Raw genomic sequence first — 16,039 nt, 5'->3', positions numbered from 1 at the left:
GGGTCTCCTTATGGGAAATTCCAGAAAAAAAGGGAACCACACCTGCCCCAGCCAACGTGGGACAATAAAAATCATTGTTCACTTGTCCCACCTGAGAGTTCTCGCTATGAGAGGTACTGGAGGATACACGTACAGAAGATCCTCTGTCCAATCCAGGAGGAAGGCATAAGAGTTCCCTTATCCTGGAAAAGAAATGAGGTACCTTCCTGGTGGAGAGATCAAAGGAGTGTCCCACTCTTGAAATATCATTTGAGCCACATCCTCGTCCAAGGATCACTTGTGTGGCTGTAGGGTATTATTCTGCCAGTTGTTCTTTCCTGTTAGGTAAGTGGCTCAGATTTACTTCATGAGAAATTGCTCAGATCCATATCCTGACAGTTTTCCAACACTGGAGATTCGAACCTGTTCTTCCCCGTTTGTTGACATAATACATCACCATTTGATTGTCTATTTATGTCAATATAATTGATGGCCACTGATATCTAAAAGCCTTTAAAGCATTCTATACTGCTCTCAATTCTAGGAAATTTATCTGGTGAAGTCTCTCCTGGTGGGACCATAAACCTTGACTGTGGAACCCATTTATGGGCTCCACAGCTCAGTTTACAGGCATTTAATGTATTTGATACTGTACAATTTGGAAGCAAATGCCTTCTGCCAGATAGGATTGTGCCATCCACCAGGACAGACTCAGTCATGAAGGAATTTGTAACAGATATGACACCCTGCCTCTGGATACGCATATGTCATTTATAATCTCAAACCACAGTCGGCACAAGTTGTGTGTGTCATAATTTGTCCTTGCAATAAATCGGATATTGGACATACTATCCAAAAGTTAAAATACAGAGTAGTTCAAAATTTGAGCAATATACACTTGGATAAAGGGAAGCACCACAAGTGGAACACTGGGGTGCAGCTCAACATAGTGTGTCGATCTTCAGATCTGCAGCTCTTATATAAGTGGAACTACCTAGAAGGGGGAATGTGGCACGGATTTTGCATAATAAGGAACAGCGATTGATTTTTCGATGGCGGACGATGCATCCCTTTGGATTAAACCTCGAGGCTGAATGGCTTCTCTGGTGACATGTTTCGTGACAATAAGTCTAATGAATCCTGTTTCCACCAATAAGACTCAAGTACAGATTGACATATTGAGGAGTTTTCTATTTAAGTGAAGGCATTTTTTTTGAGCAGATAGGTTCGGGAGGGATCTTTGAGTGCTCACTCCATTGAGCATCCAAGCAAGATTTTTCATGATTCTTAATTGATGCATTCACAAGTATAAAAAAAAAAAAAAAAGGAAAATGTATAATTGCGTGTTTTTGTTATACAAATAGTATGTTTTTTGATTTTTGGTTTCAGATGTTTATCTCCCTGATAAAGGGATTTCTGTGAAACACAGCCTATGTTGGAGATAAAGGAGTTTAAAAGATTTTTAGAAGAATTTTCACATTTGGGGTACACAGCGGAAGCATCCTTGCCATCATATTATGTGTCAACGTACATTCAGAAGTGACTCATCAAGTTGCAGCATAAGATAAGTTTTTGATTTTGCCTTTATTGGATTATGTACAAATTAATTGAAGTTGCAACACATCAATGAACTATATTTTTGACCTTTCACAGACCATACATGTGCAATGATGGGATGGTAGGTGGCTTCCAGTAGGAATCACCTGGGTCTGAGCACATATCATATATTTAAACAATATATATATTTTTTACACAATTTATCACATTTTCCAAGTTCGAATTAAAGTTTTTTTTGTTTAATGCCTATTTATTAGGGAAATCCTGAAAATTCAACTGGGTTGTAGCCCTCAAGGACTTATGTTGCCCACCCCTGTTCTAGTACATACCAAGCTGAAGCAGCTTTCCCGTGCAAACTCAATGTCACTCATGCTATGAGGACTTACTATCCTGCTTGTCCTCAGAGAACATGCCAAATATTCCCTTTTACAGATGATGTTTAGAGAAATCTGATATATAGCAATTATTTGTCTCTTGGTAGCCAAAACTACCACAATGAATCAAACTTCAGAATTAAAAAGCACAAACTCGTGTCAATAATAATTACCTCTATTATGCTCATTTAAAGAGGAAAATGCAATAACGTTTTAGCTTATTAAAAAAAAATTGCTTCTTTAGGAGTAAAGATTAATAATAGGTGTTTTAGTGCAACTTTAACATACCTTAACTGCATATTCCATATTTGTAGCCTTATGAATACACCTCTTGCAGATAGAGTAGGAGCCAACGCCAATATCTTCTCTCATTTCATATCCATCTGTGAACTGGATACTGTTTCTGTGTAACTGCTACCAAAGGAACATCATCAGTCGCAGAAGACCCTAAGTTGTATTACATTTTAGCAAAACTGTATCAAATCTGGTTTGGATACATCCTTGTTGCTGTATAGGAATTAGCTATCAAAATACAACAGACAGTGTTTTTCTTCAGTATTACTTGATAAACTAAGAAACAGGGATCAATCAAATTAAGCACCCGATTTTCATCCTGACAAATATCTTGTTTTTCAAAGATGTATTTTGAAAATGTAATAAAAAAAAATAGAAAAACACTCAAAGAAAATTAAGTTGTTTACTTTTAACAGGGGCTTTTTGTAGACATCAAAATAAACCATGCAAACAAGTGGATGCGTCATGACAATGCGGACACAGATAGCAAAAATCAAGTGGTTTCTCCGAGCACAGATATTTCCCATGCAGCTGCTACCTCATAAAACCTTTCAGTTTATTGCAATATTTAGAAATCAACTTTCTGGGAAGATGTGAAGGTCTATGTCTGATTTATCCTTCTACCTGTAGAGACCCTCTGTACTTTGCTTTCTCCTTCAATAAGATAGATGGGTGACCTTACAAGATCCAAGAAAAACGTAGGCAATATATTTTTAATATTTTTTTGGTACCAAAAGTCAGGATTTGCTTTAAAATTTTTAATCTCTCTCCTACTGCTGGAAATGGTATACCTAGCTTCCTGACAGCCGATCATCTGTCAAAAAGGCATGGACATATTTGGCTGTATCCTGTCTGAATTTGAGACCATCAATCTTCCCTCTGATGGAGTCTCTAACCTTGTTAGTGCTGTTGCTTCTCTCAAGGATTGATAGCCCCTTCTCTGGTAGAACCCCTTCTTATAAAGGAAGGGCTACTTCCTTACTAATGTAGACTGTTTCCCTATGGTAAAAGAGAACATCTGGAGGGTAGAATAGAGGTCCTTTACAGAGGCTGGCTTAAACTGCGACAAACTGAAAGCTTTCTGCCAAAACCAAAATTACACTTGAAAATCATCACCTGGTTTCGGCCGAAGCTGAAACCTAAAACACAAGTTTGGTTGTAGGACTGTGAACCAGTGAGGGCCGCTAGGGACTATTAGAGCTTTCAGTCTGTATCCATCTGCTAAACCAACAGTATCCAAGCCAGCATCTAATAATGTAAATAATGAAAGATCGTATTTTGCAAATAAGACATTTACACAGATAAAATGCACTTGAAGAATCAAGTAAAAAGAGTTCCTAGCTGTTTGTGTTTGTAATACTTCTGACAAAGAGTAGTGTTCATCATTCAAAATTTAGGAAATTCACTGAGAGCAAATTGAATTCTCTAAGACAAAACAGGAAGTTAGTTGTATGAGTTACTCAAAATACACAGCTGATTTTTGCAAGTCCTTGAAAGACTCACATCTTAGTAAAAAGATTACTATACCTGAACTATCGAATGCACTCCAACTGTCTGAATGGTCTGGTTTTCCTCTTCTGTTGAGATGGCAACAAAACTGAACCCTCGAAAAAGCTGGTGAGCATTAGCACTGGCAGGAATTCCAGGAGAGTCTTAAAAAGATAAAATTCATAAATTGACCTCATTCACAAGTACATACATTGATGTCTGCTTAAGAAAGGGTTTCTTTCATTTTGGAAGAATAGAAAATGCATAATACATAGGCCCTTAAGTTCAGTCTGAATTCTTAAGGGAAAATGTGATCTTACCTGCTAATTTTCTTTCCTCAAATCCTACCAGACCAGAATCAACCAGCATATGGAAACAGAGAACAATTGCTTGTGAGGTGAGGTCTGCCCTGTAAAGGGCATATTGCAGCAGTGAAAATACAGTTTTTAGTGTAATATCAGTAAGCCTTGCCTTTTTCAATGGCTCAAGAAGAGGCAGACCCAAGGCCCAAATTCAGAATCCAATCAGGAGAACTTGGACACACTGGAGACCCCACAGAAAGCAAGCTCATCTTGATGAGAGGTCAAGGATGCTTTTTCAATGCAACCCCTATAGCATATGAGGGCCACCACCTGAACTTTTAATAAACCAACTACCAATTCCTTTTTGCACCCTTCCTGTTAAAGCCAGAATCTGCACAACTGAATCCCAAAAAGGCAATACTGTTCTCTTCAAGCATCAAACCTCAAAAACTCTCCAAACTTGCATATATGCTAGGAGGTTGATCTTTTCCATGGCCATAAAAAGGTAAAAATAACATCAAATTAGTCTTGCCACCTAAGTATGACCTCTGAAGAGCCAAGCTGTAAGACAAAAAACTGATGGTTCCTCTATGACCATAGGACCCTGAAGCATAACGCTCCTCTTTTGCCAAAGCTTTAGATGAATTAGGTTTGTCAATCTGGTGCCACTAGGATATCAAACCAAGAATGAGAAGCAATACTCTGCAATATATGGCCCCTAACATTAGATATGGAGGAAACAAAGATAATCTCCACACTGCGACCAAGGCTTAGCCAGAGCATCTAAGCCTGCTGACCTTTGTTCAATGAAGAATCGAGGCACATTAGCATTCTCCTCATTGCCATCAAGTCTAGGAGAGGTAATCCCCACAGATTTCTTATGAAATCAAAGCCTTCTCCAATAGATCCCACTCCCTGGGTGGAGGGAGTATCTACTGAGAAAGACTGCTGGAACATTCTGACACCAGCAATATGAGCTGCCACAAAAATGATCAGATGTATCTCAAAAGCAGCTGTGTAGCCTCCTGCACTACTGCTGCACGTTTTGTTCCTCCTTGATATATAACCATCACTGTGGTGATGTCAGAAAATATCCTTATTGCCCTTCCTGCCACTATAGCTTTCAAGGACTCCAGTGTCCTCCATATGGCTCACTTCCAAGCAGTTGATTCACCAAGATAATTGTTTCTATTGAGCCATGTGCTCCTAGCAGTAGACACCCTAGCTGAATAAGCTAGCATCTGTCATTACAATTATCTAAGTGGGTGCTTCAAATTCAATGCCCTTCATCAGGATGAAAGAATTCAGTAATCATTTCATACTTACTTGTGCCTCCAGTACCCATGGGAGATAACACTTGTAGCTCTGTGACTGCATTGACCACCATTTCAGTAGTGGTCTCTGCAGCAGGTGGATATGGGCATGAGCCCTTAGTACCAACTCTACGGTTCCAATCATAGTTCCCAGTACTTATATGTAATCCCATGCTTAAGAAGCTACGTGCCCCTAAAGTTCCTGAACGTGGGTTTAAATAGAAGTTTCCACCTGGGAAAGAAAAATTTTCCCTCCGTGTTACTGAACTGTGCTCCTAGGCACTCAATATATTACGACGGAACCAAGTTGCTTTCTTTGAAACTGATTACTCAACTGAGGGACTATGACAGCTGCACCACTTTGAGCTGTCATTTGCTTGCATTCCTCTTCTGAGCTGGTTCAAATGATCCAGTTGTCCACATACGGATAGACCTCGATTCTCTCTCAGTGGAGAGCAGCCGCTATTACCACCACCATCACCTCGGAGAACAAAGGTATGGCCTGAAACGGAAGGTGATGCCCCAAATTCGTGAACTGCAAGAAATTCTTATGCTGAGGTCAAATTAGTATAAGACGACATAGTAACTTAGTAGATGACGGCAGAAAAAGACCTGCACGGTCCATCCAGTCTGTCCAACAAGATAACTCATATTTGCTACTTTTTGTGTATACCCTACTTTGATTTGTACCTGTGCTCTTCAGGGCACAGACAGTATAAGTCTGCCCAGCACTATCCCTGCCTCCCAACCACCGGCTCTGGCACAGACCGTATAAGTCTGCCCAGCACTATCCCTGCCTCCCAACCACCAGCCCCACCTCCCAACCACCAGCTCTGGCACAGACCGTATAAGTCTGCCCAGCACTATCCCTGCCTCCCAACCACCAGCCCCGCCTCCCAACCACCGGCTCTGGCACAGACCGTATAAGTCTGCCCAGCACTATCCTCGCCTCCCAACCACCGGCTCTGGCACAGACCGTACAAGTCTGTCCAGCACTATCCCCGCTTCCTAACCACCAGTCCCGCTTCCCACCACCGGCTCTGGCACAGACCATATAAGTCTGCCCAGCACTATCCCCGCCTCCCGATCTTGACTAAGCTCCTGAGGATCCATTCCTTCGGCACAGGATTCCTTTATGCTTATCCCACGCATGTTTGAATTCCGTTACCGTTTTTATTTCCACCACCTCCCGCGGGAGGGCATTCCAAGCATCCACTACTCTCTCCGTGAAAAAATACTTCCTGACATTTTTCTTGAGTCTGCCCCCCTTCAATCTCATTTCATGTGACATGCTTCTTTGAGATCTAAGGCTGTTGAGAACTTTCCCTGGCATACCATGTGATCACTGAACTCAACATTTCCATTCTGAAATACACCAGTCGAAGCACATGGTTCACTCACTACCTTGAGATCTGGAATAGGGTAAAAGTTCCCTTCCTTTTTCAGAACAAAAAATAAATAAATGGAGTACCTCCCGGTGCTCCAATCTTCTTGGAAGACAAAGCACCACCCCAAGTCCAATAATGTTTGGGTGACCTACACAGACACTTTCTTAGCCAGCTTGCTACCAGTCAACACTTTAAAAGAATCTGCAATAGGTGGGAAAATTCTAGCTTGTAACTATGCCCGTCCACGCCACAAAACCCATGTGTCAGATGCCACCCGGGCCCATTCAAATGAACACAGATGGACACCCTTCAGTCTGTCAGGTTGAGGGATGGGCCTACAGCCCATCACTGAGTGGACATTGAGGAACTACGGGCTTTAGTATCCTGAGCAACTCTTCTCTTGTCACCATAAAAGGACATGGTCCATGACTAATACTATGAATGCTGAAAGGAACAGTCTGTCCCAGATGGTATGATTTATTGCACTTGATATGACACCTTTCAATATAACATAAAAAAGTGGTTTACATAACAAATTTGAAGAAAGGGAAGGAATGCCATATTATAGGATAGAGAATAAATAGTTAGAGAGGGAGGGCGGCAAAGGAAACTAGAGGAAGTGGGTATAAAGAGAAAGTGAGGACGTATGCGTGAAGAGAATCAGGATACTGCAGGTGATTAGTCCAGCATGCACTCGCCATAAGTGAGATAGATTTTTAGAGCAGGAAAGTTCAGTAGGAATTGAGTGAGAGTGTATTCCAAAGTGGCACAGCAGCGCAGCAGAAGGCACTCTGGAGATGGTAGTGCTTCAAATCACAAAACCTAGGCCTGCCAGAAAACAGATTATGAGAAAATCATGGGCTTATCTTTCACCAACCTCTGGGGTTTATGTTCCCCCTGATCTTTCACCAATTTCTCCAAATCTTCCCCAAATAGCACCTCTTCATTAAACCACATTGAGGCCGTGCATGCTAATCCAGAGCCACAAGAGGGGCCTGGCCAAAGTCCCAAGGAGATCATACAAGGCAACCACTACATAAGCCATACTCTACTTTATGTGTGGATTTTAAGAGCATCCATTGGTCTACCGGTGGCCCCTTGTGTGCCTGTTGAACTCAATGGAGAAAAGCAAGGGAGACATGACCACTGTAGATCACCTCCTGGAGTCCCAGTGTTGAAACCTCAAGCATGTGCATTTGTGGCACTGGAGCCTGGATTCCTGCCCTTCTTCCTTGCTCATCTAGAACCAACTCTCTAACTAGCCCCGGATCTAGTCATACCATCTAGTCATGCAGCTCAAGCTTACAAGTTTCTGTCTCATCTGCTGGAAACAGAGACAAAAAAACAACAACCTGGTGAGCCTGGGCTGCATGGTGCCCTTTATAGGGTAGAGACTGCACTTGACTGGTCTCTGTCACCAGCAGCTGGTTGACAGACTTCCTATTGGTTCTGCACTGGTCTGGTGGTGACGATAAGGAAATAAAGTTGAGTTTTAGATTACTGTAAAATGTGTTCAGAGTTCTAGTGGCTTGATTGGAAAAATACAGAATTTGTAGGCTGTAATATTTTTTGAAGGATCAACAAAAGTTAAAGCAGCACTTGGGTTTTCAAGGCCACACAAGGGCTCTTAAGCATTTGTGGGACAGCTGTATAATGCATTTTCCCCTATAGAAACAAAATACAAAACTCCTGTTAGCAGATCTATGTCTGTGTTGGAGGATTCTTTAGCTAGGTTTATGGCATTTTGGGAAAATATTTTCTACAGGTTCTCAACTGGGAAAACACATTTCAGAATATCACGGGTCTCACTGTTTTAAACTGCTGCTGTAGTTATAGGTGGGAAGAGACCAAGTGAATGAAGAATGTTTTAGTTGAATGTCAGGGTTCTAGCTATTGATAAGTTTACAAATTGCTGGTATGCTAGTCTATATACTGCTGCACCAGAGGCTTTATTTAATATACTAGATAGAGAATGACGCAGGGACAAAGTTTGTCCCCGTCCCCATCCACAGAAGCCTCGCTGTTTAACCACACTTAAGATTTACCTTTGGGTTTAAAAAGCAAAATCATGTGCATGTAAGGACTGCATACACAAATTAAAACAAATGCCCTTAAAATGTAATAATACTGGACTGGTCTGGCAAGCAATAATGAAACAGTGATGGAATATTCATTCACATAACAAGCAATGATGAGCACTAATTTTTCTAATCATTCTACAACTCCAAGCACATTTAAATTCTTTTCTCACTCTACAAAACAAGGAACCACAGAAAAACTGAAATAGAGATCTCTCTCAAGAAAGCCAGGTAAACACTGGTAAAAGAGAAACAGAAATGTATTTTCTCCTGCACTCTGCAAAATACAAAAATAGAAAAGACGCACATTTCACAAAGCAGGCACATCTCAGTCCTTAAAAAGTATTAAATAAAAATATATCTTTTCTACCTTTGTTGTCCGAGCACTTTATTTTTCTAATTGGGCTGGTCCCAGTCTCTTTTCCACTTTCCATATGTCCGTCTTCTCTAAATTCTTTTCCACGTTGGCGTTTCCATTTCTTCTCTCTCCTCTTGGCTTTGTCCTTTCTTTCTCTACATCTGTCTGGCAGTGACCTTTCATTTCATGCCCCCCTCCCCCTTGTGTTTATCCCCCTTTCTCTTGCCTTAGTCTCTGTTTCACTTCTCATCTATCTACTAGCTTTTACCATTGCTCCCTCTGTCTCTCACTTAATATCCAGTCTCCTAAACCCCTATCTTTTTTCACCCACTTCCTTAGCCCTCATTCCCATCCTATTAGCCCTCATCTACCCTCCACTGGATCTCATCATCCTATTAGTCCCCAGCTCCATCCGTTTCTCTCTTTCATTCCCTTGCTTCCAAGGCCCTATACCCCATGCCCTTCCTTCCTCTTCCCCCTTGCAAGGCCATGTCACTCTCCCTCCCTCCCTTCTTCCTTCCCTCCAAGGTCCGGTGTCACTTTCCCTCCCTCCCTCTCTCCCTCCACAGTCTGGTGTTGCTTTCCTTCCCTCCATCCTTGTCCAACATTTCTCCTCTCTTCCCTGCCCTCCACTCCATCCATATCCAGCATTTCTCCTCTCTTCCCTCCCCTCCATCCATGTGCATCTCCTTCCTCCCCCTCCATCCATCCATGTCCAGCAACTCTCCATTCTCCCCTGCCCTCTCCTCCATCCACCCATATCCAGCAAATTTGCTCTCCCCTGCCCCCTCCATTCATCCATCCATGTCCAGCAATTTTTCTCTCTCTCCTGCCCTCGCCTCCATCCATGTCCAGCAACTCTCCATTCTTCCCTGCCCTCTCCTCCATCCACCCATTGCCAGTAAATTTGCTCTCCCCTGCCCTCTCCATTCATCCATCCATCCATGTCCAGCAATTCTTCTCTTTTCCCTGCCCTCCCTCGATCCACTCATGTCCAGCAACTCTCCATTCTCCCCTGCCCTCTCCTCCATCCATATCCAGCAAGTTTCCTCTCTCCCCTGCCACCTCCATCTATCCATGTCCAGAATCTCTCCCCTGCCCCCTCCATCCATTGAGGTCCAGCAATTCTCCTCTCTCCTCCATTCATGCCCAGCAACTCTCCATTCTACCCTGCCCTCTCCTCCATCCACCCATATCCAGCAAATTTGCTCTCTCCCCTGCCCCCTTCATTCATCTATCCATGTCCAGCAATTGTCCTCTCTCCCCTGCCCTCCCCTTCATCCATCCAAGTCCAGCAATTCTCCTCTCCCCTTCCCTCCCCGTCCAGCAATTCTCCTCTCCCCTGCCCTCCCCTCTACGTCCAGCAATCTCTTCTCTCCCCCTGCCCTCCCCTCCATGTCCAACGATATCTTCTCTCCCCCTCCCCTCCATGTCCAGCGATTCTCCCTGTCCTCCCTCAGCTCCCCGACAGCCTTCCTCTCCATTCCTTCCTACCCCCCTCCCCCGCACGTTTAAACCTTTTATTTTTCTCACAGCAACGGCAGTGAAGCAGACAACACAGTGGGCTCGCCTCCAGCCTTTCCCTTCCCTCACACAGTGTCCCGCCCTCGCAGAAAAAGGAAATACATCATCACAAGAAGGCGGGACACTGAGTGAGGGAAGGGAAAGGCTGGAGGCGAGCCTGCTGTGTTGTCTGCTTCACTGCCATTGCTATGAGGAAAATAAAAGATTTAAACACGCGGGGGGGGGGGGGGGGGGGGGGGAAGAGAGGAAGGAATGAACAGGAAGCCTGTCCGGGAGCTAAGGGCAGGAAGAATTGCCTGCAGCATTGCACCAGGCCTGCGTCTGGGGGGGCAATGCCCCCCTCGCCTCCACGAACTACACCCATGGGTAGGCGTCTGTTGTACCACGGGTGCAATGGCTATTACTGCTCCTACGGGACAGTAAAATAACCTCTTTTTGCACCTGCGGTAAAACTGAAAAATTTCCCCATTCCTTAAGTTTTATTGTGGATTACTGCAGTTTACCGCAATTACCCGCATCCGAGTCATTCTGTAATACTAGAGCTTGGACTAAAAAAAAAAATTGTCACGGCTGTGGCCGTGTCCCTAAGTCCAGACTCACCTTTTTTTCCAGTGATCTGCCTCTGTGGCTTCTCCAAACTGATTGTCCTTGCATTGATGAATCTGCTGTCTGGTATTCTTGTATCCAAAACTCATTACAGTCTATTCAAGCCTCATTCCAAGTTGTGACATCATCAGCCAAGTCCTTTATAAAGCACCTTGGAAATCTCATGTCTGGCCTTTGCAACAGGTCTTTTAACCTTATCTTTGTGTTCCCTGTTTGGATCCAAGTCCTGCTTGGCTTTATTTCTATGCCTTGTTTCCTGCCTGGCTTTGTTCCTGTGAGTCTTGTCCCTGAATGCTTGTTCCTGTGTTTGAGTCTTGTACCTGAAAGCTTTGTTTCTGAACCATGTTCCTGAAAACCTTGCTTTTGCAAACCTTGTTCCTAAATGCCTTACTCTTGTATGCCTTGATTCATGCCTGGCTTTGTTCCTGTGAGTCTTGTCCCTGAGTGATTGTTCCTGTATTTCTGAGTATTGTACCTGAAAGCCTTGTTTCTGAACCACGTTTCTGAAGGCCTTGCTTCTTTGTGTGGTTTCCCTTTACCTTTTGCTTGCTGTATCTGAAGTTTGAATCTGAGTGGCTGTGTGGCATAGCCTTGCTTCTTTGTGTGGTCATGTGGCCCTGCCTTATGTTGTTTCTCTGTGTAGCTTCCCTTTTTGAGTGGCCGTGTGGCCTAGCCTTGCTTTGCTTCTTTGTGTGGTTCCCCCTTTACCCTGTTCCTGCCAAGCCAAGTCTGTTCCTGGTTCCTGTTCCTGCCAAACCAAGTCTGTTCCTGGTTCCTGCCAAGCCAAGTCTTCTTCCTGGTTCCTGTTCCTGCCAAGCCAAGTCCTCTTCCTGGTTTCTGCCTTGTTTATAGTCTTGCTTCTGTTTGTTCTTGTTGCACTTCCAGCCTGTTCTTGTTTTGCCTTTCGCCATCTTGCTTCTGTTTCTGCCCTGCTGGTCTTCTGCTCCAGTTCCTGTCCTGCCCATTACAACCCTGCTCATCTCATCCAGTCCTTGCCTTGTTTTGCCTTTTCTGGACCCAGTTTTAATCTAGTTCTGTATCTTGCCTTGTATTGCCTGGGTCCCAGTCCCAGTTTTAATCTAGTTACAAATCTTGCCTTGTCCTGTCTGGGTCCCAGTCCCAGTTTTAATCTAGTTACAAATCTTGCCTTGTCCTGTCTGGGTTCCAGTTCTGCTCCTTTGCCTTGTTTTTCTTGCCTCTTCTGGATCCAGTCCTTGTCTTGTCTATTGTACTTTGTTAACTCTGCCTTGCTTTAAGTCCTGTCTTGTCTAGCCCAGTCTTGCCTAGCCCTGATTTGTTCTGACACAGCCCAGGTGACTTGTCTGTCACAGCTTTGGCTGTGGTCCAAGGGCTCACTATCCCCAAATCCATAATAATCGCAGTGGCAGCACCATGTAGAACCAATTATGCAGAGAATATCCTGTTACAGTAGGAACAGAGCATGCAGTCAAAGTAGTAAAGAATATAGCTCAAAGAAAATTAAAACATATTAGAAGTAGGGCTGCATTTTGAATACAATTTTAATTGCGATTAATTGTGCAATTAAAGGAATGTTATTTATCTTTTCCCCACTGCAAGCTCCTTCTGACTCTTGGCAAGTCACTTAACCCTCAGTTGCCCACAGTTACAAGAAGCTGCAGTGGGGACCCCCCCCCCCAACATACTTTTAATCATGCAATTAATTGCAATTTCAAATTTTAATCAAAATACAACCCTAAATAAATTAAAGAATAAAAAGTAATGAAAATATATGAAATACAAATTGACAAAAAAATATAAAACAGCATGCAGAATAGCTATAAACAGTCTTACAGTTTTCAAAGTGTACTTCAGAAAGTCAACCCTAATTAGAAGTCAGGATAGAACACAAACACAATAGAATCTCTTCTACTGAAGCCAATTTTGGTATATATTGTTAGCACAGATCTATGCCCTGTGTTAGAAATGAGGAACATTAAAGAGTACATGCTTGTACGAAAAGCCCCCGTATAGGATGAGATAAGGGGGAAGGGCCTCTCTGTCAGACACAGGACAGAAGTTATCTCCTTGTACATTATAAAAGGAAATATAGAAGGGCTTGGAAAGCCAATGCCCAGAATCTTACTTCTTTTCTTTGTAAGAATCCGGGGTGGAAGGAAAGGCTTACTAAGCCCAAAGTCCTGCACCTATCTGCAAGCTACTTGGCTTAATTAGACTGACAATTAGGCTTGAGCCCAAGGCTTACTGCAAACACAAAGGAATGAGGAGACTGACAGAGGAGGTCTGTGTAGGAGTAGAAGGAGCCCAAGAGAACAAAAGTGTGTACTAGAAGAGCGGTAACTGCCTATCTAAAGGACAAGAGGAATGGACTGAAATTGTTAACTCAGGGTCATAAGAGGGACTGGACAGCCAACTGCATCTTACTACTGAGGTCTCAAGTACTGTGTGGAGAAAGAGACCTGTCTTCCAGGTGTATTCCCCAGCCTCCCAAGAGGAGGAGGGAGGGTTGTGAGAATATAAGGCCTGCTGTCCTCGGAGAATACTTGCTACAGGTATCATCGCTTTCTCCGAGGGCAAGCAGGCCTATATAGTCTCACACATAGGGAATCCTTTGCTACCAGGCTCACTGAAAACAACCTCCATTGGTCAACTGGGCCTCACAACAGCGAGGACATAACAGAGATCACCCTGAAACTATATACAAACTAAGTGAGTGTGCAGCCTGGAACAGAACAAAACGGGCCGGGGGGGGGGGGGGGGGGGGGGGGGGGGGGGCGCAGAGATGGACTTGGATTCTACACACCGAACAGATTCTGTTATAACGTCTTTCCAAACCAACTGTCGCGTTGGGAATCCTGCTCAAGGCAGTAGTATGATGTGAATGTGTGAACCGAACACCACACTGCAGCCTTGCAAATTTCTTCAATGGAGGTTGACCGCAAGCGGGCTACTGAAGCAGCCATGGTTCTGACATTGTGAGCCTTGATATGACCCTCCAGGATCAGCCCAGCCTGGGTATAAGTGAAAGAAATGCAATCTGCTAGCCAGTTAGAGATTGTGCATTTCCCAATGGTGACCCCCATCTTGTTGGGATCAAAAGAAGAAAAAAGTTGGGCAGATTGTCTGTGAGGGTTTGTCCAATGCCAATGCTTGCAGTCCAAGTGTGCAAGGTGCGCTCGTTGGGATGGGCATGAGGTCAGAGAAAAATTGTTGGCAAGACAACTGACTGGTTCATATGGAAATCCGACACCACCTTCAGCAGGAACTTGGGGTGCGTGCGGAGGACTACTCTGTTGAGATGAAATTTTGTATAAGGCGCATCCACTAAAGTATTAAGGCCTGAAGCTTACTGACTCTACGAACTGAAGTAATAGCCACCAAGAAAATGACCATCTAGGTCAAGTACTTCAGATGGAAGGAATCAAGTGGCTCAGAAGGAGCTTTCATCAGCTGGGTGAGAACAATGTAGAGATCCCATGACACAGCTGGAGGTCTGACGGGGGGGGGGGGGGGGGTTGTGACAAAAGCAAACCTCTCATGAAGTGAACTACAGGTTGTCCAGCGATGGGCTTACCAACTACATGTTGATAAGCACTAAACACACTGAGGCGAACCCTTACAGAGTTGGTCTTAAGACCATACTCTGAAAAGTGTAGAAAGTATTCAAGCAGGGTGTGAAAGCAGGACATGGAATGGGATCTAGGGCCTTGCCCTCACAGCAGACGGCAAACCTTCTCATTTAAAAAGTCACACCTCTTGGTGGAATCTTTCCTGGATTCCTGGAAGCCAGCAAGACCCAGGAGACACCCTCTCTGGCAGACCGAAGGAAGCAAATTCTAGGCTTTCAACATCCAGGCTATGAGTGCCAGAGACTGGAGGTTGGGATAAAGAAGAGCCCCCTCGTTCTGTGTGATGAGGGTTGAAAAACACTCATCTCCACAGTTCTTTGGAAGATAACTCCAGATAAAGAGGGAAACAGATCTGTCAGGGCCAGTAGGAGCGATCACAATCATGTTCCTGTGGTCTTCCTTGAGTTTCAACAAAGTCTTCCCCACCAAAGGTATGGAGGGATATGCATACAGAAGACATGTTCCCCAGTGAAGGAGGAAGACATCCAATGCTAGTCTGTTGTGGGCCTGGAGTCTGAAACAGAACTGAGGGACCTTGTGATTGATGTGAGTGGTAAAAAGATCCACCAAGGGGGTGCCCTATGCTCGGATGATCTCGTGGGCAATGCCCATGTTGAGAGACCACTCATGTGGTTGCACTACCCTGTTGTCTGTAGGAAAGGCTGTTTTTGCCTGCCAGATAAGTGGCGCAAAGGAGCATTCCATGCCGGAGAGCCCAATGCCACATCTGAATGGCCTCCTGATACAGAAGGCGTGATCCGGTGCCTACCTGCTTATTGATGTAATACATCACAACATGATCGTGCATTTGAATGAGTACAATTTGGTGAGATAGCTGATCTCTGGAAGCCTTTAGAGTGTTCTAAATAGCCTGAAGCTCCAGCCGATTGACCAAGAAGTTATCTACCTGAGCACCCTACCCCCAGCGAGATGCATCCGTCGTCAACACTTTTTGTGGCTGAGGAGGAATTTGGAATTGAAGTCCCACAGTCAGATTGGATCAAATGGTCCACTACAACAGGGAGTGAGCAAGTTCTGGGTACACTCGGATGACACCTTCCAGGTTCCCGGTGGCTTGACACCACTGAGAAGCTAGAATCCACTAAGCAGTTCTCAAGTGAAGATGTGTCATGGGCATCACCAACTGTGAATGCAATGTCTCACAGCAAG

At 44.1% G+C, this 16,039-nt stretch overlaps 1 protein-coding gene across 4 annotated transcripts in view; it reads right to left on the bottom strand.

Annotated features, from left to right (window-relative positions):
• RPS6KA3 (ribosomal protein S6 kinase A3) overlaps positions 1-16,039 on the bottom strand; it is a 209,217-nt gene that overhangs the window by 41,954 nt on the left and 151,224 nt on the right. For 3 of the 4 annotated variants that reach the window (XM_030202258.1, XM_030202262.1, XM_030202260.1), the window contains exons 14-15: positions 3,732-3,856; positions 2,199-2,324 (exon numbers count right to left, since the gene is read on the bottom strand). In XM_030202258.1, the coding sequence (XP_030058118.1) occupies positions 2,199-2,324; positions 3,732-3,856 (251 nt within the window). The remainder of the gene's footprint in view (positions 1-2,198; positions 2,325-3,731; positions 3,857-16,039) is intronic. The other variant, XM_030202259.1, reaches the window with a different exon arrangement.

Source organism: Microcaecilia unicolor, chromosome 4 (genome assembly GCF_901765095.1).
Source record: "Microcaecilia unicolor chromosome 4, aMicUni1.1, whole genome shotgun sequence".
NCBI classification, from domain to species: Eukaryota; Metazoa; Chordata; class Amphibia; order Gymnophiona; family Siphonopidae; genus Microcaecilia; species Microcaecilia unicolor.
The sequence above is the reverse complement of the archived record's forward strand: the minus strand, read 5'-3'. Positions and strand labels throughout refer to the sequence as shown.